The sequence below is a fragment of the Eublepharis macularius genome, chromosome 15 (genome assembly GCF_028583425.1).
Source record: "Eublepharis macularius isolate TG4126 chromosome 15, MPM_Emac_v1.0, whole genome shotgun sequence".
NCBI lineage: Eukaryota > Metazoa > Chordata > Lepidosauria > Squamata > Eublepharidae > Eublepharis > Eublepharis macularius.
In genome coordinates, this window is record NC_072804.1 from 48,562,063 (window position 1) to 48,584,122 (window position 22,060).

Genomic DNA, 22,060 nt, shown 5'->3' on the forward strand with positions numbered 1-22,060 from the left:
TACTTAGAATTACACTGTAAGTACACCAACTCGGAGGGTTGCTTCCTTATAAGAAGGGTTGCCAATCCCCAGGAGGGGCCTGGCGATATCCCAGAATTACAACTGATCTCCATACTAAAGAGATCACTTCCCTTGAAAAAAATAGCTATTTTGGAGAATGGACTCTATGGCATTATATGTGCTGCGCCCCACCTCCAAACCTTCACCCACAAAATCTCCAGGAATTTCCCAACCAGGAGATGGCAACCCTACTTGTAAGTATGCTTGGTGGTTAACAGCCTCAGACTTACCTGGCTGTAAATTCCATTGGACCAAATGGGACTTTCCCCTGAACTTAAGAGTGGGATGCATGGCTTACTTGAGAGTCAGCCCTAATGACCTCAGTGGGACTGATTGCTGAGTTCACAGAAGCAAGTTGCAGAAATACTATCGGGTTCACATATCGTTACTGCTTATTTATTTCACATATATATAAGCCTGCCTCCTCCCACCCCCGCCCTGTAACTGGAACCCAAGAAGGTCGAACCATTTTGAGTCATAGGTTAAACAAACAAAAATAGACAATATTTAATTATATAAATAAAATAACTTATTTAAATTATATAATTATAATAAAATCAAGCCTCTGATAAGCAACCCTTTTATTTAAGTTTAAATGGTTTTTTAAAAATTACAACACAAAAATATTTAATTATATAAATAAAATTAATGTATATATTTAATTGTAAGAATCTAAGGGTAAGGGTAAGAATCTAAGCCTTTTTAAAGCAACCTTGTACTAACACGTTTTCTTCCATTAAAGTCATTTTGTCACGTCATCCATTCGCACACGTCATAAACCCTCTTCAATGACGACACCCAAGCGGCAACGTCATTAGAGGACCGTTACCGTGGTTGCACGAGACACGCACCGTTGCTCGGGCAACCCTTCCCTGCCCCTTTTTCTTTCTCCCTCGCCTCTCTACAGCCGAGGAAGTCCTTTACGCCCAGGGATTGGACGGAGCGCTTGTCTGTCATCTAACATTCTAATTTAAAAGGAAGGTGGGATTAAGGCGTGTCCAAGAGCACTTCAGCAAAGTTCAGACAGAATGTTGTTCGCCGTTGCGCGGATTTCATAGGCCTACAGATGTTAAAACTGGGCCAATGCTGCTGTCAAGAAGGCGGGGAGCACAATCTAATTAGCCAATAAATATCCGGGAAGTGGGTGGAATTTCGCCGCTCTGGCTTTTTTTTTGTGCCAGGGCGAATACTTCAAATCTCCTCCAATGACCAGCCAGAAAGTATCATAATTGACAGAAAGATTTATCAAATCGGATTATAGAGAAGGTGGGATTAGTAAAGAAAAACAGCCAATGCCCTTCGCAAGTGGGTAAGACTGACACCCAAGACAACCAATGGCATCCGAACCGCCCCTGCAAGGCTTCTCTGTGAACCCCGCGCACCCTTCAGAGCCGGAGCCGGGAGCTAAGATGGCGGCCGCCGACGGAGATGACTCGCTTTACCCTATCGCCGTGCTCATTGACGAGTTGCGGAACGAGGACGTCCAGGTACAGGTCATGGCCGCAGACTGTCTGCTGAGCTTGGAGGACCGCAGTCGTTGGCTATTGAGGTCGCGGAAGCCTGAGAGAGAGGGTGCCCGGCACAGCGGCCAATCAGCGACTGTCTTCCATGCAAGAAACTCTTACAGGAACCATCAAAGGCGGCTCCTGATTGGCTGCGAGGGTTTTCATTTGGGGAAATGAGGGGAAGGGTGTTGGCTAATGGAAGGGTCTGTATTTTTTGCCCCCTTTCGCTGAGAATGAGAGGTGCCACGTGATTGGTCAGGCGACCCTTTTCTTCGGCACCTCAGAAACTGGACCGAGGGGGGTGGGGTGGGGTCTGCATTTAGGAGAGGAGGCTTCTGATTGGGTGGAGGCCTGATTAATTTGTTACGCCAGGAGCCTGCTGACCAATCGGGACAGCTTTATGCAGCGGGAGGGGTCGAGTTCTGGCCCTCTTTGGCTGCATGGCTCTTGTCCAATTAATTTGGGTTTCAATGGGGAAGGGATAATTGTTATGCAGAGGAGCTCTGTCGTGGGGGATGGGAATGGGGGGTGCCCCATTGGATCTGGCCTTGTGATCCTTGGAGAGGTATGTGACACTCCCACTTATTTTTTATTATTAAGTGATTCTCCCACTTATTAATGTTATTAATACATTAATTAATGTGGCTTACACAGTTTGAGTCAGTACAGCCAGTTCCGAAGACATTTCAATAACCAACGTGATAGGGTGCATAAATGCAAATTTGCGAATGTTTAAGAACCAGCAGAAATCCAATACACAATTGAAGAAAGGCTGAAATGGGGCATAAGCAATTTTAAGACCAATGTATTAGACAACGTGGAAACTACTCCAGTAGGATCATACATAGAGCAATGGACAGTACATAGTAGTACAGTCTGTAGTTCCTATCCCTTTACTGATATGTCCCCTTGAGACCACTTCCTTACCTCTTGTCTGTAAAGTTGCAACCAGCTTACAGTTAACCCCAGCAAGGGGCTTTCAAGGCAAGTAAGAAGCAGAGATGGTTTGCCATTGCTTCCTCTGCAGAGCTTTTGTTGGTAGTCTCCCATCCAAGTACCAACCCTGCTTAGCTTCCAAGATCTAACAAGATCAAGTGATGCCACCTTCCCTCTACTTCCTTACCTACCCCATTCTTTTGGGGTTTAGGAATTTCACAGCTCTTCATTTGTGCTGAGTTCCAGTATAGAAATCTTGGGGTGTGTGCAGTGTGGCTTAGTGGGACATAAGTGACATTAACCCCACAGGCCTGCCTAGCCATGTTAGTTTGTAGCAGCAAAATAAAAACAGCAGTCCAGAATCTCCTTCAGACACGGCTTAACCAATCCCTGGTCACCATGGCACCTAGAAATTTCATTGTGGCACCAAGAGATTTCAGCAGTGACTTTATTGCCCTGTTTCTTAGTGGTCAGCTGTAGAAGAACAAAGCTTATTTATGGCTTCCCACCAGAATGTTCTTTTGTATGATATCAAAACATAGGTGCATGAAGTCATTAACTTTACCCCAGCTGTTGTAGAATAATTCATTTTGGGAACCAGTTGTTTCCTGTACTGGCTTTAATATTCAATTAAATGGAACTTTAGAAAGCAATTATTATGAATAATTGGAGATAAATTAGGTTAGGTTTAAAAGCTAGCTCTTTGTTGTTGTGATGGCAGGCAGGGTACCCCTGATACTTATTTATATACCACAGTGTGTTACAACTTTAATGAAAATACAAGAAACATTTGAATAGGTTAGGTTTTGAGTTTGTGGTAGCAATAAATGTGATCGTCAAAGGAAACTCTGAAGTCTGAAAAATGATTATGGCTCCTAAATTTGGGGGCTGGCTCCTAGAGCTGAAGAAAATGTGTCAGGGTCTGCCTTGAAGACAAGCAAAATGTATTCCAATGCGAAATTTTGGGAGTCAGAGCTCACTTCATCAAGCCATGGAGTAAGTTTCATGGGCGTTTAAGGTTCCACTGGTCTTCTGTTCTATAAGAGTGATGGTGTTACTGATGAAATTTGAGAAATTAGGTCTTTAAGGCTTATGCATGATGCTGGATCCTGACTATATATGAAATATTGGACGTTTTCACACGCCTGTAAATGCCTCCGGAAAATTGCGCAAAACTCGCGGCACGACAGTTTCTCATTTAATGATGCAATGACATCAGAAATCACACCATTAAACGGGAAATCGCGCTATGAAGACACCGTCGTGCTGTGAGTTTTACGCGCTTTTCCAGAGGTTTTAGGTGTGTGAAAACAGCCTGTATCTGAAATTGGGTATCTGGTGGTGCCCACACAATAGAAATCCCTGGATGGATACAATGGCACAGTGTTGGCTTTTGGGGATGGCTTGATGGTTTTCATGAATATTGTCTCTTGTAGGCTTACATTGCTGGTGTGGGCGTGGTGCAGTTGGCAAAGGCAACATTCAAGGTGCATTGTGTGAAATAGCTGGTTGTGTTTACATATGAAACAGTAGCAGTGCAAGACTGCAAGGGGTCATTTTTTTAGAATGCTTTAAGGTCCCCACCCTGAGATGCGTAACACTCTGAATTTTAGTTAGGATGAGGGGAGGAAGAATGGCAGATAGGGAGGTGTCACAGGGCAGGGTTTTATGCACAAATGCTGTTGATCTCTGATGTTGTGCTTGAGAGAGTTTTGAATTAAAAATGTGATATTTTTCTGGCTTTGTTGGACTGTAACCAGGTCTTGCTGCGTCTGATCTTTTCCATCCCTTGCCCATCTGTCTTCTTTTTCCTGTTACTGAATGTAAATGGTATGCACCTGGGGATATCCTGTCCTTTCCTTATGAAAGCTGTTTAACACGTTACGTTTGTCCATCACTGATGCTGTATAACTAACGCTAAAAAGTCTTCTAGTAGATGAACAGAATAGTATTCCACAGCATGCGAAGGTGGTCACAGCTAAACCCCTCATGGCGTGGGAGGATGACTTCTGTAAGTGATTTGTGGCAGGGAGCAAATGTTGTACAGCACCATCGCAGGCTTGCTTTATTAGCTGCTGCTGTTTCCGTGTCCCACCAGCCCCTGCCTAAAGTTCTGTTCACAGAACTTTATCTCTGACGATTTATCACAGAAAAACTAGAACTTGCTCGGCAGGTCAGCACAGTGACACACACAGCAAGGGGGGAGTGGGACAGGGTGGGACGTTGTGCATCTGAACCAGGGCACAGCTTATGTAGTAGTTAGAAGGGCAGGGCTGGGAGCCACTTCAGTGTTGGTCATTGAGCGTTAAGTTCATGACTTGAAGAATTTCAAAGCCATTAGTCACTTTGAAATGGTGAAAGAAAACGAGAGTGGTGTATCAGGCTCACCCTTGAAAATGGTTGTGTGCCTGCTCACCTATGGTAAATAAAAATCACCTTCAGACAACCACTGAGGAAAGCTTGTATGTTAAAGAGGGTTTGTTCTTCTCTCCATTTTCTCTATGGCTGATTCTGCACACTTCCAATCCTCTTTAGAGATCATTTGGAACTGAATTTTTTGTGTGTGAAACAAAAAATCCACTTCCAAACGATTGCTAAAGTGCATTATCCGATGCGTGCGGAATCAGCTTATGTTTCAAAAGAGATTGATTTAGCTATGCATGGGCATATCAGAATACTGCATTAAAAAAAATTCTGAAGCGTTGTGCGTGTTTCTCAGTTGCATACTTCTAAAACTTGCTATTGCAGAGTTTGTCCAGTCCTGACCATTTGGGGCTGGTGCTTTTCGTTCTGTCGTTGCCTGGCTTTGTATCAGGGCGTCGGCACAAGCAGGGTAATGTTAGGAAGACAAGATCGTGAACTCTTAGGAGATGGACTGTTGCTGTTGCCTACCTTAAGCCTCTTGTTAGAGCAGGCTTAGAAACCTACCAATGATGGGACCACTTATTGAAGTGGAATTGCTCTCACGAGACAATTGCAGTTACAATAAAATATGCTTCTATGAATTTCTCTAGTGTGAAGTATAAATCCGCATATTTGTGGCTCCGCTGAGTGAATGTGACTGGTTTTTTTGTTCTGGAATGTGTTGGAGAGTTTTTAGTGGAAGTCATTGTGGGGGGAAATCTCAGGCATCAAATAGTCACATCACAGTGCTAGTGTTTAGACACCTGCAGGAGTCAATCCCGTTTTTTCCCTAGTGTGTTCAGTTGGGCCTTTTCCCTAGGTAAGTGTGCCATTGGATTATAGTCTAAGGTGCCAGAGTGAACAGGGAATGTTCCTGTGTTGACTAGACAAAGAATGCATCCTAGATTAATAGAAACGGTAAGCAAGATCTTGGGTTATGATCCTGTGAAGGATCCAGACTGCTGGAGCAGAATCTGTTGATGACTAGCAACAAAGCCCATTGTGGAAAAAATAAAAGGGGCTCTAGAAAGAGGAGGGTGGGCAGGTGGGCATTCCTTCCTCCTCCGTCACTGATCCTGGCAGGATGAAGGCCGGGGTGGGGGTATGGCCGCCTGCTCTGCACCTGATCCCAGTTGAATGAAGGGGGACGGGCATTACCACCTGTTCTGTTCCTGATCCCGGCTGGGTGAAGATGGCAGGCAGGTACTGCCACCTGCTCCATTCCTGATCTCAGCTGAGTGAAGGCGGGGGATGAGCATTGCCTCGACTCTACTCCTGATCCTAGATGGGTGAAGGCGTGAGGCAGGCCTTGCCACCTGCTTTGCTCATGATCCCAGCTGGGTGAAGGCAGGGGGCAGGCATTGCCGCCTGCTCCACACTTGATCCCAGCCTGGGCTTCCTGTTGTGGCATGCTCACTGGAGGTCTGGGTGCCTCATCTGGGCTTCTCTCCACAGCAGCACTCTCTGGAGGTGCACCAGGATAGGAAATGAATTGTCTTGAATACCCTTAGCCTTTTATATAGTCGGATGAATATGAAGCAAAGACTTGAGGAATGAACAAGTTGATAGGAGTTCAGTTGCTGTCACTGTAACCTACTGCTTGGATTGCTTTCTGGTTCTTAATGCATTGCCGGGATTTTCTTTGTCTGTCGTTGTCCCAAGCTGTGTGTTACGTACCAGAATTAATCTGAGACTTCGGTTCTTGCACATGTTCTTCTTCTTGAGCCCGCTTGCGGGGAGGGTGGAATACAAATATGATATAAATAAAATAAAATAAATAAATAAATTCTTGCAATGATGGGGAGGGGCAGTAAGGGAGAATTAGATGCAGCCTGAGAAGACGTGCACCACATTTCTGACAGGTCTTATCCAGCAGGAGTCTGTGAAGGCTGGCTCACACTGTCCAACTTCTTGTCACTGTTGTTTATGCCGAGAACGTCCATGAGTGATTCTTCACTACTTTGTATCTCCAGTGACATATGTGACTGTCCCTGCTTCACGTTGTCCGCAGTCTTTCTGCATGCAATCACTTATGTGCCCGTTTGTTGTGTAGATAAATTTGGCAGCAAGATCCAGTCGTGGTTCTCTTCGCAAGTACTTTCTCTGCCCATATAAAAGGAGACAGGGTTGCTTCATTTTCATGTGGCTTGTAAACATACGTAAGAATGAAAGTGAAGGTTGATGGGACATTAGGAATGCCTGCATGAACACCTAAAATGAATCTGTCAGGCCAAGAAATCTGGGGTTTGTTACCTAGAATGTTATGTTCTGTCTCTTCTTGGAATAAATGCAAGCACGTTTACTATCCTTGGCTCACCTTAATCTTTAAAATTCATCTCTGTTTACGCAGCTTCGTCTGAACAGCATCAAGAAACTATCCACTATTGCACTGGCCCTGGGGGTTGAGAGGACGCGCAGTGAGCTGTTACCTTTCCTCACAGGTAATTAAAGCATCTAGAACTAGGTCGTATGCTTGGGGATATGAGTAGAGTCTGAGGTCTGAGTCTGTTCTGTTTGAATTAGTTTTGTGGTCAGTATCTCACCCCAAATCTCTGCGCCAAAGACTCATTTCAGACATCCTGTTTATCCGTACTTAAGGAAGCATTCAGGTAGGATATCCAGATCAATAAACTGTGTGAATGACTGTTATCCGGGCCAAGCTATATGTGACGTTGGGATATCTGTAGCCTGATTTCTCATGGGGCTTTTTGAAGTGTAAACATTGGGGGAGAGAGGGTTGGTTCAGGGCTGTGGGGTGGGGCAAGAGGATGATTAAACATTCCTCTGCTCATAATTTTCCTGATCTCAGAAGTGTTCCCCCCACCCCGACCCAATGTATGAGAAGGAGTTAACACCCCATCTCACCCTCGGTTGGATCCAAAGTGTTCTCTCCACAGATGCTACTTAAATTTTTTAAATATGGTAGATCATTCATAGGTCTTCCACATCAAACCCGTAGCTTAGAACAACTGTGGCTTGGTGTGATGTCTGTATCAGCAAACCACGATTGCAGCATTGCTATGCCATAGATGGGAAGTTAATTTACGAATCTATGAAGCAGAGGTGAAAGGAGACAAATGGCTCTCAGCTGCGGTTTGCTTACTGTCTGTTTACGAGTTCGAATGATGCTCTAAACAGCAGTTAGCTCAAATTATGATTTGGCAGAATGTGTAACTTGAGTCAAGTTTTCATTTATATGTGTTGCCTTTGTTTGATAGTTGTTGTGACCTGTAACGAATTCTTTATGTCGTGCTGTTTCAGAAAAGCTGTTTCAGAGAAAGCCTTGCTAAAGTTAAAGGAACGTTCCCTATAACAGGGTCTGGAGTGGCTCCCACTTGAACGGAGTTAGCTCAGCATTGCCAAAAGTTCAATTTTATCAAACGATTAATACAGCTCCCCCCCCCCCCCCTCCACACTTGCTTTTTAAACAGGTTGGCACCTTGTTGAGGCACAAATAATATCTGACAAATTAAGGTTGCTCTGAGCAAAAGTTTCCATTTTGATTTGTCCTGACTGCACACTGCCTCCCCCACAGGCCACAGATGGGTCTCCGGGACACATGTGTGTTTTTGGCCTCTTATGAGATTGCTTGGTCTATTTTATACTGCTTTTTCCAGTGTTTTCCAAGCCAAGCAAAATGCTCTACAAACCATTTTTCAGGCAATGGAGAGTTGGGTTGAGGCAGTACAAATTGCCCAGGACTCAGTGAACTGCACCATGCTGGCCCCGGCGAATTGGTTGGTTATTGAAATGCCAGATTCCTCAGCTGGAGCCCAAATTCTGTGATTGATGCTTATGCTGTTAATTGGCAAAGCTGGCACAAATGATTTGGGGTGGTTAATTGAACTGTGGGGTGCAGTGGCAATAACCGGGGCACGTAATGAATGTATGCAGCATCCCTAAGCTACCAGAGCATGTTTTTTTCTTGTTTTGTTTGTAACAGAACCAGCCTATACTTGTAGCTGTGAATTTGAGACCTTGCCATCTTTTAAAGTGGTCAATCCTGAGCATTTTATACGGGCACTTGTTACTGCTTGGTGTGCATGTTACGAAATGAATGCGTACGGTACTTGGCACAAGATGACTTCTTGTTGTTTATGTGTATGGCAGATAGAGGCATGTTCGTTGTGTGTGACTGTCTGCGTCCATGCCCAGATTGTTTGTTTTCCTGCACCAGTGTGATAGCAGAATATGTAGCAAGTCCATCATAACAGTGGATAGTGACAAATATTTATGTTGCTATCCGATTAAGGGAACCTTCTCCTTAATTCCTTCGGGATGGTACAAATTCACACAAATGCCCTTAGGATGCTGGAACGCTGTTTTTAGGGACCTGAGGGTTTCAGTAGCGCACTACTGTATTTGGTTAGATGATGTGCATTCTAAGATTTGAAAAACTTTGTACTAAACATTACACAAACGTGATTGATATCTATAAACATTTCCATCATCTGGAATTAGCCTTTAGTTAAGTGGCTCAGTTTGGCTAACCAACTGGCAAACTGTCGTTTAACACATTCTTAATGCTGTAGCAACATAACAAATGGATATTTTTTCTTAAAAACCGTTTTTGTACTTTAATACAACTTCTTTCTTGTTCCTGTTTCTCCCCCTTCCCTTTCTTCTTGCTCCACCTCTTTAGAATCCTCCTGTCACTCAACATTCACGTGCTGCATTTCAAAAGAGCAAAGTCAGGATATGATGTGAAATGGCCCATAGATTCTCGCATTCATATGAACTGTGAGGTGCTGTGCTCCATCGTCATGCATATTTTAGATCTACCGTATATCTCTGTTTCTCTTGCAGACACCATCTACGATGAGGATGAAGTGCTTCTTGCTTTGGCAGAACAGCTGGGAACCTTCACCGCTTTGGTTGGGGGTCCTGAATATGTCCACTGCTTGCTGGTAAGAAAAAGCTCTTGTACAGCAAGATACAAATTTGCTTTGTACCATCTCAGAGCAATGATCAGTATGGTCTGCTCTGGTTGGCAGAAGCTCACCAAGGGCTGGAGCCGTGATTGGCTCTTCCCAACACCTGCCACCTGACGTTCTGTAACTGTAGAGGCTGGGGATTGAACCTGGGATTTCCTGTGCGCAGTGCAAGTGGTTCCCACTGAACCATGGCCCCTGCCTGAGGGATCCCAAGCCCCTGAGGTCACACAGATGACCAAACTGCCCCAAGATGTCTCCGCCTGGGGTAGCTGGTATGCACAAATCATACAAGTCGTAAGGAGGATTTTTAACCACGCATCAGGTGTGAGCATTTGGCAAGATGAGCAATAATATAGTTGTCCTCTCTTTCTTTGCACTTAATCCGTCCTCTCTCCCACAGCCCCCCCTCGAGAGCCTTGCCACGGTTGAAGAAACGGTCGTGCGGGACAAGGCAGTGGAGTCCTTGCGAGCGACCTCGCACGAGCACTCTCCCTCTGACCTCGAGGCCCACTTCGTCCCCTTGGTGAAGCGCCTAGCTGGAGGTGACTGGTTCACCTCCCGCACCTCAGCCTGTGGCCTCTTCAGCGTCTGTTACCCCCGAGTTTCCAGTTCAGTCAAAGCTGAGCTCCGACAGTAAGTGAGGTGCCTTAAGAGAGAGGCTGGGGTGAGGTGGGATCCGTTAATCTAGTCTTGAATGGCCACGGGCAAGAGACGGTGCTCAGGTGAGCTTGTGTTCCCTGACCGGTGGTAGTTCCATCTTCGCTCTTTCCTCAGGTATTTCCGGAACTTGTGTTCAGATGATACCCCCATGGTGAGGCGAGCGGCAGCCTCCAAGCTGGGTGAATTTGCTAAGGTCTTGGAGCTGGAGCATGTCAAGAGTGAGATCATCCCCATGTTTTCCAACTTGGCCTCTGATGAGCAGGTCTGTGGAACGCAACCAGATCTGGTGGGAGGCCGCTGGGGTTTCGGGGGCTGAGCTGGGGACGCAATAAAATAAGAACATCTGGGGGACTCATTCCTTGCTCTGTGTGAGTAAAAGCTTCTGTGACTTCCTGTCACGTCTCTCACATAGGACTCTGTGCGCTTGCTGGCTGTGGAGGCCTGTGTTAATATTGCTCAGCTTCTGCCCCAAGAGGACCTGGAGTCCTTGGTGATGCCCACGCTACGGCAAGCAGCGGAGGACAAATCTTGGCGGGTCCGTTACATGGTGGCTGACAAATTCACAGAGGTAAAATATGGATGCTTTGGAAGCCTGGCAACGTCTAGAGATGGGTTTCTCTGACAATGTGCATCGATACTTGCTGCCTGCTGGTCTTCTGTCAGAGGTTTAGATAGCTATCTACATCAACGAGCAGTGGTTTTCTTTTCACAGTTCTCAACTGCTCTTTCCCCCCTTTTCCCCACAGCTTCAGAAAGCAGTTGGACCAGAAATCACGAAGACTGACTTAGTCCCGGCCTTCCAGAACCTCATGAAGGACTGTGAAGCTGAAGTCCGTGCTGCTGCCTCCCATAAGGTCAAAGGTCAGTCTTGGCCCACAGTCCATTCCTGTTGGCTATGCAGGATCTCCGTGTCAGGAGAGAAATGAGTGAAGGACCTAAAAAAGGAACGGAACTCAGAGTGGGGGAGGGTTACACATTCTGAGGAGACTGGAAGTGAAGGGTTTTCCAGGGATCTAGTAAGCTCTTGAGATGATCTGGCCTTGTGCGTTGTCTGACCTGAAATCCCAGAGACAGCTGCTTGTGTTTGGTGCAATTATAAAACATTTTTGCCATAAGAGTGAAATCAAATAAAGAAGCTTTCTTGTCTATAACCCTTACTCTACATGCATGCCTTCTGAAGCTCTTACCCTGAAGAAAGTACAGGCAATTGAGATACAACGGTTATGGTAACATAAGGACCAGTGTAAGCATTCAAGATCCATATGTTGAATCCCCTAGGCTTCTAGCTAGGATTGCATTTCAGAAGGTGCTGAAGTTCTTGAGTCTATATTCTGTGGTGGACAGAACCCCCCCCCCCTTCGAATGATCTGATGTGATGTGGTTGATGGTATAGATGTTAAGAAGCAGAGTGGTATGAAAGGGTCTAACTCTGTGGCTACTTAGCAGCAACGGATGGTTCCATACACAGAACAGAAATGAGAGAGATCAGGAACAGTCCTGTGTAGAAGGTCCCGGGATCAATTGCCGGATTCTCCAATTAGAGAGCTTCTGTAGCATAGTGGTTGGGCTGTGAGTCAGCACTTTGCTGGTTTGAATCCCACTGCTGCGCTGAGCTCAACAGGTGGCCTTGAGTAAGCCACTCCTCTCAGCCTTGGCTCCCCAGCTGCATTGCGGGGATAATGACGCTGACTTTATTCACTGCTCTGAACGGGCACTAATCTGTCTAGAAGAGTGGTATATAAGCATGCAGTTGTTGTTATGAAAAGGATCAAGCAGTCGGTGATGTGAAAGACCCCTCAACCCAAGACCCTGGAGAGCTGCTGGTTGTCAGAGTGGACCTTGATGGCTTGACTCAGGATCAGGCAGCTTTATGTGTGTTCTGTGCCCTGTGGGTTATCAAGCCTAATGGTGGAATGGTGCGGTTTAATCGCGGGTTGATGCAGGTCGGGCATCACCGCATCCATTCAGGTCATGCAATGACCGTTTCCCCCCTCGCTCTCCTTTTTAGAGTTCTGTGAGAACTTGTCTCCAGACTGCCGCGAGAATGTCATCATGACCCAGATCCTGCCCTGCATCAAGGTATGTGTCAGTCGAGAGCAGCTTGTCTGGGGAGCTTTTAGCATGCTCCAAGTAACATCGGCTCATCCTCTCCATCACACTCTTGTGAAAGTGTTAATGACTTACTGAGACTGCTGAATCCAGGCACTTTTTTGCAAGAAGATAAGAGCAGAAAGGAGGGGCTTCCTCCTGCAGCTTGTGGCCAAGGCCTTGGTCAAGTCAAGGAAGCGTTCATGGAACTTAGCTGACTTCCCGGATCTCCAGCCAGTCTTTCTTTGCATACAAGGATCCTCCCGTGCTTTCCAATCTTGACAATAATTTCCATTCCACAGTAAAAAAGGCTTCAAAAACCACATCCAAGTTTAAGAACAGGACTCGGGTCCGGTAGCCCCTTAAAGACCGAGTAGATTTCCAGGGTTTGAGCTTTCGAGAGTCAGAGTTTCCTTCGCCAGATTCAGGTTTAGCGACTAATACGCATTCTGGAAATAAATCTTGGTTTCCTGTTTACCGAATATGAATTTCCTTATGTGTATGAGAGAGAGACAGAGAGAGACAGAGAAAGAAAGCAATTCATGGTGTGTGGTAACTTTGTGGCAATGCAAAAATCCATTGAATGGCCTTCTCTGTTGCTTGCTCTTTGGAGAATCAAGAAACCCAGTGGGTATGATAAGCGGTGCTGGGGCAATGCTCGCATCCAGCTAGTGTGACTTACTTGAAATGCTTCCTTGTATCATCCAGGAGCTGGTGTCGGATGCCAATCAGCATGTCAAGTCCGCTTTGGCATCTGTAATCATGGGACTGTCGCCCATTTTGGGCAAGGACAACACGATTGAGCACCTTCTGCCCCTCTTCCTGGCTCAGCTCAAAGATGAGGTGAGTCCTCCTCCATTCAGAACCACAATTCCTTCGCACTATTGAAATACCTTCCGTCCACAGATGTAGCACTTTCCAGTCCAAATCTCCCAAGTGCTCTCCCTGCACCGGCCGGTTGGGGTGTGGGTAAAATGAGCACAAGTGTTTTGGTTGGCTCTTGGGAATCAGGGTTCTGTACAGCAGGCCAGTCAATCTTTTACTCAGAGAGCCAAAAGTAAGGCAGCCTCTACCTGTGAAGATTTTGGTGGCACCTGCAAGCAAAAGAAGAGGCGGGAGAAGGTGCAGTGGGGTCAGGGAGATGGAGCTGCTCTAGCGTTTAGCGGGTTTGGGGCTTGAAGGAGCTGCAGCTAAGGACATCCCTGCACCAGATACTCTCTGCTTTCCCCAGTGTTTTGGAGCTATGCATTATTCCAGACTGGCTCAGATGCACCCCCTGCTTTGGGGGTTTTGGCAAGGGGGCTGCTATGGCAAGCAAAATGGCCTGGCTTACTGCCATGCAAGCTGGGGCTCACCTTTTTCACTTCTCGATACAGACTAGTCTCTAACGTGCAGACTCCTCTCTGGAGTCTGTAAACAAAACTGTTAATTTTTATGAGAATTAGCTCTTTCATGAACAACCCCATAAAGCAGGTCTGTGAGTAGAGCGCATCGTTTGCGTGCGCAAGACCCAGAGCTCACTCTCAGCACTGCCAAACGAGAGGCCCTCTGGCTGAAAAGACCTGTCCCTGAGGTCCTGTTGATCTGCCGGCAGTTGGAGTAGACAGTATTGAACTTAGGTGGGCATATAGTCTGGTTCTGTACAAAGCAGCTTCATATGGAGCACCATCGCTGCCCAGTTTTGCCGGGCTGATCTGTTCCAGCAGCGCTATAGCTGCCCCAAAACTTTTAAAATCTCATCAGTCTTGAGTAGGAAGGGTTAGTTAAATCCTGTTGATGCTAACTTGCTTGGGCCTGACAAGAGGAGAGGACGGGCAGACGATACACAGATTCTTCATCTGTTTTGATACTGAGAGGGGGGAGTCAAGACGACGTTGCAGCAGAGCAGACTCTCAGCTCGGCTGTTCCCTCTTCCTGCAGTGCCCCGAAGTCCGGCTCAACATCATCTCTAACCTGGACTGCGTGAATGAAGTAATCGGCATCCGGCAGCTTTCCCAGTCCCTGCTGCCAGCCATCGTGGAGTTGGCAGAAGACGCCAAGTGGCGGGTGCGGCTAGCCATCATCGAGTACATGCCCCTGTTGGCTGGGCAGCTGGTAAGTGCCCCTTCGGCTGTGAGCAAAAAGAGGGCTGGAGGAGCTGGAGAACGGAGCGGGCCTGAAAGTTCCCAGGACAAACAGACCCGAGGTCGTTTCTGAGAACAAGTGGGGGAATACCCAGCGTGTGTTGCCTCTGGCTTTAGTGGGAACCTGGTAATTCGACTGCTAGTGAGCTTAGGAGTGGCCGTGGCTCAGTGGCAGAGCGTCTGCATTGCAGGCAGAAGGTCCCAGGCTCAATCTCCAGCATCTCAAGTAATTTTTAAAAAAATGATAGTGGATGATGCAAAAAACGTTTACCGGAGATCTGGAGAGGCGCTGCTGTTCTCGGTAGATAAAACTGACCATGATTGACTGATGGTCTGCTTCTGTATAAGGCAGCGCCCTCTGTGTTCAAGAGTGCTGTGTATGCAGCCAGTTTCCCGTGGGTGTTCACGGTACTTGTTTTTTTAACCTCTCTGCCCCGTGGCGCAGAGTGGTAAGCTGGAGTACTGCAGCCCAAGCTCTGCTCACGACCTGAGTTCGATCCTAGCGGAAGCTAGGAAGCTAGCGGGGGCAGGAATGGCCATATTTGGCACTCCTGAAAGTTCCCCTCCACCTCATTAACTTTTCCGTCTCCAGGGTGTGGAATTCTTCGATGAAAAGCTGAACTCCCTTTGCATGGCATGGCTGGTGGATCATGGTAAGGACTGCATTAAAGCATCACTTAAATCCTCATAATTTCCTCACTTGCTGGTCTCTCCCCACCCCCTCCATTAATGGTTGCAGTGTTTGCAATGAATGTACTGCCTCCACGTAGCCCACCCACCCACAGTCCTCTGGAACAGAGGGGGGTAGGATAGGATACCATGATCCAAGCTGGAACAGATGGTAAGAAAGAACTAACACCATGGTTTTATGAGTTCGGCGCTGTTACCTGTAGGAATGGCCATTGCTCAGCAGTGGGATGTACATTAAAGTGGTCCTTTGGCTCCTGGCCCAAATCCTTAAGGTAGCAAGCTACAGCGTGGAAGTATATTTCAAAGCTTGATTTTTCAGGTGGTTCATTGTGGATTTTGTGTTTTCCAGCAGAGAGTATTGACTCATGCAGGCCTTTAATGCATGAGTAAAAGACACTGGACTGTGTTCTTTGTGTTCTAAAAGAAGATACGCTTTTTCAACCATTGAAGCAATTAAACATGGGTTCATGGTAGTATTTTATAATGGTGTAACGATGAGTCTAGTTTGTTTCCATGGTTATGAAGAGCATTAAATCGGTGTGCATTTTCAGCAAAGGATGTCCGCTGATTAAAGGCGTTCTTTTTTAGCTGTTTTGACTCATCTAGTTGATTATGTGTTCAGCTTTAATGCTGCCAAAATATTTGCTAAATCCTCCCAACATAACTGACTTCCTCTCTAGATGTCCACTTGAGACAGCTCACAACAAATTGAAATACATAATAATAACAGAAACCAAATTAATAAAAGTGGCCATCCACAGTGGAAACCAAATAAAATCAGTGATCCAAAAGCAGCAGAAATGCTATAAAATTAGCATAGAACCATAAAATAATCCAGCAGCACTATTAGTATAAAGGGACATACATATTATAATGCCAATCTAAAAGCAAAACCCAAAGCCTGTCTGAATAAAAATCTTAAAAGTACCTATTGAAGGGAGGTAAACCTGAAGCTGTTGGTAAACAAAATCTGCCTCTTATTCCTATTTTGGGGAGTGAAGTATCAGTGCTTGATGGAAACTTGGTCCCATGACATACTTTGCAGCTGTTCTCTGTCGGTTCCAAATACTTCCATTGTAAACTTGCTGAACAGCAGCAAAGGCCATGTTGAATCTGTCGTAGGTTGCCACAGTAGCAGCCCGTCCATGGACAGCTCTCAAGAATCTGCTGCCCTCTTTCTTCTGCTTCGGAATTATCATATGGCTGGAAACGATGTAGAGTTAAGGTGCTCAGACCCAAAGCATTACTTAGGATATTCTACAACATAGTTGCTTCTCTGGCTTTCTCACTAAGACTCCAAGGCCAATTAGAAAGTTTTAAAATAATGCAGTAAAAACAGTGGAAGATGTGATGTAACTAATGCAATCATTGGGTTACAAAAAGCAGAAAACAACAGAGTGAAAACAAGATAATGGACAGTAAAAGGTGCAATAAGCTACAACCCTTTTACCTTTATAAAGGTACCCTAAACAATTCCATTTTACTATAGTCCCCTTTATAAGAATATACTGTTTCACACATTCTGAGAAAGAATATTAGTGTGGGAGCCTTCGTGGCCGGCAATCTGATCCATTTGCAGAGCTGTACCTTTCGAAGGATTTGCTCAAAAAATGAGCAAAGGTGTTGAGATTCCCGGGCCAACAGTAATTCCCTTCTGTCTGTATAAGAAAATCACAAGTCAGTGGAGATTGTCAGTTTGCAACGACAGGTGCAAAACACTTAGACTCTGTTTGTATGAGGGCTGCACAGCTCCTTGAGACCTAGAGGTCTTGTGGACAAGAAGATGAATATGGGATGTAGAGAAGGTGGCTCAGGGCTGAGTCTGCCCCAAGACTTTTCTTCTAATTGTGCACATAAACTGAGCAAGACTGTCTCTTTTTCTGTTGGTGTCAGGTGCTCACAGCGGTCCAGAATAAATGCCAGGCCCCGATTCAAAAGGCAAATGCTGTAGTGTGTGTTGAGCTGAAGCACCACCTGTCAGTAAATCTTAAAACGGCAGAAAAGACTAGGAGTTCCCATTGGGCACAATCTTGAAGTAAAATGTTCTTGGCCATAACCTACCCAGCTGGCTCAGGCTTAAACTCTGTTTAAGCCTGACTGTGACACCGAGAGATCTCTGTCTTTTGGTGCTACACCTCTGAAGATGCCAGCCACAGCTGCTGGCGAAACGTCAGGAACTACAATGCCAAGACCACGGCTATACAGCCCGGAAAATCCACAACAGCCATCGTTCTCCGGCCGTGAAAGCCTTCGACAATATATTAAACTCTGTTTGTCCCTGTCCTCAGTCTATGCCATCCGAGAGGCAGCAACCAGCAACCTCAAGAAGCTCGTGGAGAAGTTCGGCAAGGATTGGGCCCACGCCACCATCATCCCCAAGGTGCTGGCCATGTCCAATGACCCCAACTACCTGCACCGCATGACCACCCTCTTCTGCATCAACGTGAGTTGGCGGGGAGGGAAAGGTCGGGTGATGTTCTACGCTGTATGCGAGAATTGTCTGTTCTTTGTCCCGCAAAGACAACCTTGTACTGTTGACATGAATCAGTGAAATTGGACATATCTTTTTTCTTTCTTTTAACTGCAACTTCTGGGCAGTTTCATGTGCTGAACTTTGGATTTCTTTGTTTCATTGAACTGTAAGGTCTCCCGCTTATCGGGGAGAAAACTTGCCTCTCGGGACCAGTTGAGAAATGGAGGTGGCAAACTGGAGAGGAAGGGAGTGTTGGGGTGGAGCATACAGCTGCACTGGGTACAGGGAAAGCCTCCCCCGTTGAAAGAAGTCCTGTTTTCCAACTCCCCCCCCCCCCCCCAGTCAGTTGTATTCGGAATGTAGATTTCATATTTTCTCAGTAGCAGTGAGTTACACAGCCTGCCCGAAGAGCCATTTTGCATTGGATTTTCTTCTCCGGAGGCCTTCTGGGTAAAGATTCGCAGGCATCTGTTGACGAGGCCATCACGCTTAAGGATGAGAGAATCCATAAAGTCCTGCTCTGTTTCCCTTTCCTTGAACTGTTCTTCCCTGAGCCCTGTGCAAAGGCTTACCTCAGCCCCCCCCCCCCCCCCCGGTTAACTTCTTGAGGCATCTTACTGGGAAATTTATGCTGGGATTATTCTAATGGCTCAATAGCAACTCTGGTACAGGATCTATGTAACAAGGGTCTGGGAGAAATTGCACAGAAGGAAGTTTATAAGAGTCAGAGGAGCGCCCCCCCCCCGCCTTGCATCAGGGTTGTGTGGCACTCGTAATGAGTTCTGTGATCCGTTTTCCTGCCAGGTGCTGTCAGAAGTGTGTGGGCAGGAGATCACAACCAAGCACATGCTTCCCACTGTGCTGCGGATGGCGGGCGACGCCGTAGCCAACGTCCGTTTCAACGTGGCCAAGTCCCTGCAGAAAATAGGACCAATCTTGGACAACAGGTATCAGGAAAAGGGTCAGGTACCGCCGAGGAGGGCTGCTTGTACTGCAGCAGCCCTGAAACTTCCTTGGTGAGGGGGTGCAGTTACTAGGAGGGAAGGAGGGGGGCAGCACATAAAGCTTTGGGGGAGAACCTTGGAAACTGATGGTACCCTCCTGTTCACCCCTTGCCCCTCTTATCCCCCCTGCAGCACCCTTCAGAATGAGGTGAAGCCCGTGCTGGAGAAACTAACACAGGACCCCGATGTGGATGTCAAATATTTTGCCCAGGAGGCGCTGTCTGGTGAGCTGGAAGTGGGGCTAAGCTTCGAGAGCAATCGTGTGTGTGTGTGTGTGTGTGTGTGTGTGTGTGTGTGTGTGAGTGAGTGTGTGTGTGTGTGTGTGTTTGGGGGGGGTTGGGGGGGTGATCCTCTAAAGCCCAGGCTTTTCCCTCCTTGGGATCAGTTCCTGAAATTGCTTTGATTCCCTCTGTACCTGGTTTGGGTTGGCGCAGATCAGACTTTGGGAAGAAGCCGTGAGAGTAACGAAGCCTTTGCAGGAAAGGTCCAAAGAGAGCTGGGCGAAGGGAGAGGTTGGGTCATAAGGGGAAGCTTCTGCTATCAGTGCTAATACTGGGGTGGTTGTAGATAAGCGTGAATACACAGGCAAGCAGGATTGTCCCTGTAGCTGCAAGCACTGGCTGTTGAGGTGGGGCGGCTCAGATTCCTGTCCTGGTTAATCCGTTTTTTAGATTGCTCTAATTCAGGGGTCAGCAACCTGCCGCTCAGTACAGAGCCAAATGTTTTTCTTCAAAAATGAGAATCCAGTTTTAAGGAATATTGGAGAGGGGTAGTCTGCTAGAAGAACTGGTACGTGAGGAGTATGGCAAGAAAATGTTTTCCTGGGAGTAAAAAGCTGCTTGGAGATGCTTTTCAGAAAGGGGAATGAGAGGTAAACGGGTGCTAGTAATCCAGATGTGAACCATTTGCAGACTTATGCTGGTGTAATAAAAAGAATTGTGCTGGGTGCTCCTGTGTATATTACTGTGAGATCTCATTTGCACCACTTCCTAATAATGGACTCGCAATAGTTGGGGTTGGGGTTGCCGAAAGTGTCTGGTTTATTTATTCATCCACGTGTCAGTTATTAGTAACGTTAAATTCGTATATTTACAGTTATGCAAATAGGCTTTTTTTATAGCAGCTCTTTGTCGATCTCTTGCTCTGAATTTGGATGTAGTTTGATGCTTCCATTTATAAAAGGTTGCTGGCCCCTGCTGTAGTGTTCCCGGTCACTCGTCAGGCCCTGTTTGTAGATGCGCACACATAACATAATGATGTTCTAGCTGAAGGTGTGAATGTGCTCCATCAAAATAGCTTTCATTTGAGATGGATGGGGCGTTCTTGCTGTTTGATCTTGCGATGACTCACCTCCCGCAGCCACCCACAGATAAGCGTGCAAGACCAAACCAGCCCTCATTCGTCCTGTCTGTGGGCTGTCTAAGCTCGTCTCCTGGCTTCCCTGTTTCATATTTCCTTTGGGGTAGCCCTGATAGTCTTATCTCAGCAAAAAGAAAGCCTTGTTGGCCCTTTTAATGGCCAGCAGATTTATGGATGCATCTTTGGTGGGCTGGAGTCTGCTTTCTCCCATTCAGGAGTCCCAGTCAGCTCTGCAGATGCCTAAATTCTGCTTGAAAGGATTTCTTTTTTTCTGCAAAGAAAATCTGTGGTCTGCCGAAAAGCGGGTTTGAGGAGACCGTGAAATCTAATATATATATATTTTAAAAAAACTTTGTTTCCCCTACACAGTGCTGTCACTGGCTTGAGCTCTGGGACCTGCTGTCGCTGGCTCTTCAACTCGGACACCGTTGGACCGATCTTTCTCCCCCCTCTCCCCTTTTCCTTGCATGTGTATGACCAAGTCTCCTCTCCCATCCCCAACGAGATCTGCATGGTGGTCTTGTCCAGCCACCACCACTGGAGTCCATCTCCTCCTTTTGCTCTTAGCTCCCTCTTCTCAAAACTTCCTGGGCAGCTGATATAATCTCTACCCTGTTCCTCAACTAGACAGGTTCATTTTCTTTTTTGTTTCCTCATAAGGGGCGGGGGCAGCAAATGACACCCCTTTCTAATCCCTGATGGGGCTTGCAAGAGAGGAGAATGGCCCCGAAAACTGCACTCGGCATGATTAAATATGAGCTCCTCTTTACGGGATGGGGACAAGGCCTGTCTCTTGGGCCTCTTTAACTTTTCGGCCACTTAATTTTTGGGCCAGTTTGCATGAGACGTCACAACGGTGCAGCTTGTAGCAGTGTGTGAGGTATCGATCCAGGCCTCTTTCTTGATGATCTGTGTTCGGATCGCAAGCTGACTGGTTCTGTATCTCCCTCCCAAACCTCCATTTCTCCATTCAGTGTTTCAACACAAGCTAATCGGAGAGAACGTAGAAAAGGAGCCAGTAGCGTTGAGTTAACTTTTGTTAGGTTAAATACCTGTGCTTGAAATCTCAGCAGACACCCTCCCCGCAGTCCCTGAGAGGTTAATCAAGGGTGGAAAGGGGCTGATTAAAAACCCTTTAGTTAATTTCAGCTCTGTTGACTATACTCCTTAGCGTCACGCTCCCCCCCCCATGCATCTCACAATGTGAAGCCTTGTGTTCCCCTTTCCGTCCCCCAGCATTCGCAGCCCCTCCTCTTTGAAAAGAAAGGTTTGAAATCCGTGCCTGCAGTCAGCAAAGGAAACCTGACCTTGGGTAGAGGGCATAAGATGGCATCACCAGTCACCGAGAACGTGGGGGAGGATTCAAGAGGGGCCCTGTGGGTGATCCTCTGGCTGTGTAACCCAGCAAGAACTACCCGTTTCTATCATGTGACTGTAAACAAGGAATTCGACTAGTCTCCTCCTCCCTGCCTTTCCCTTTTTTCCCCCCAGTCCTCTCTCGACTCCCTCCATTTAAGTTTCCTGCTGCTTCCCCTGTGGTTCTCACACTAGACAAGAAGGTGTGCTGTAACCACACCTCCTGACTCACACCATCCCATTTGCCCTCTGTTAGTGGCATGTCATTTTAGATTTGTTGGAATTTTTTTTTGTGTACACTTGTTTTTTTGTTTTCCTCTCTACGATTAATAAAAATGCTCGATCGTTATTTGGCTTCTTTCTCGCTCTCGTAACGGTGCGGGGTGATGAGCGAACATGGTGTAGCAGTTACTGACATCCTTGGATCTTGTAGATCTGTATTTGGCTCACTTGGGTAACCTTGGGCCAC

The 22,060-nt window shown here is 46.6% G+C and overlaps 1 protein-coding gene across 1 annotated transcript; it reads left to right on the forward strand.

The window, feature by feature from the left end:
* Positions 1–1,452: 1,452 nt before the first annotated feature.
* Positions 1,453–21,940, forward strand: PPP2R1A (protein phosphatase 2 scaffold subunit Aalpha). Its single transcript, XM_054999471.1, has 15 exons — positions 1,453–1,547; positions 7,255–7,345; positions 9,711–9,811; positions 10,239–10,471; positions 10,613–10,760; positions 10,911–11,066; positions 11,245–11,359; positions 12,507–12,577; positions 13,295–13,429; positions 14,507–14,680; positions 15,302–15,362; positions 17,688–17,842; positions 18,677–18,819; positions 19,009–19,100; positions 20,605–21,940. The coding sequence occupies exons 1-15, from the start codon at positions 1,470–1,472 to the stop codon at positions 20,619–20,621; spliced, it is 1,770 nt and encodes a 589-aa protein (XP_054855446.1). The 5' UTR covers positions 1,453–1,469; the 3' UTR covers positions 20,622–21,940.
* The last annotated feature ends 120 nt before the right edge of the window (positions 21,941–22,060 follow it).

Coding starts and splice junctions, on each gene's coding strand:
- PPP2R1A (XM_054999471.1), top strand. CDS start 1,470: ATGGCGGCCGCCGACGGAGATGACTCGCTTTACCCTATCGCCGTGCTC. Junction 14,681..15,301: donor CCCTGTTGGCTGGGCAGCTG/GTAAGTGCCCCT, acceptor TTCCGTCTCCAG/GGTGTGGAATTCTTCGATGA. Junction 18,820..19,008: donor GGACCAATCTTGGACAACAG/GTATCAGGAAAA, acceptor TCCCCCCTGCAG/CACCCTTCAGAATGAGGTGA.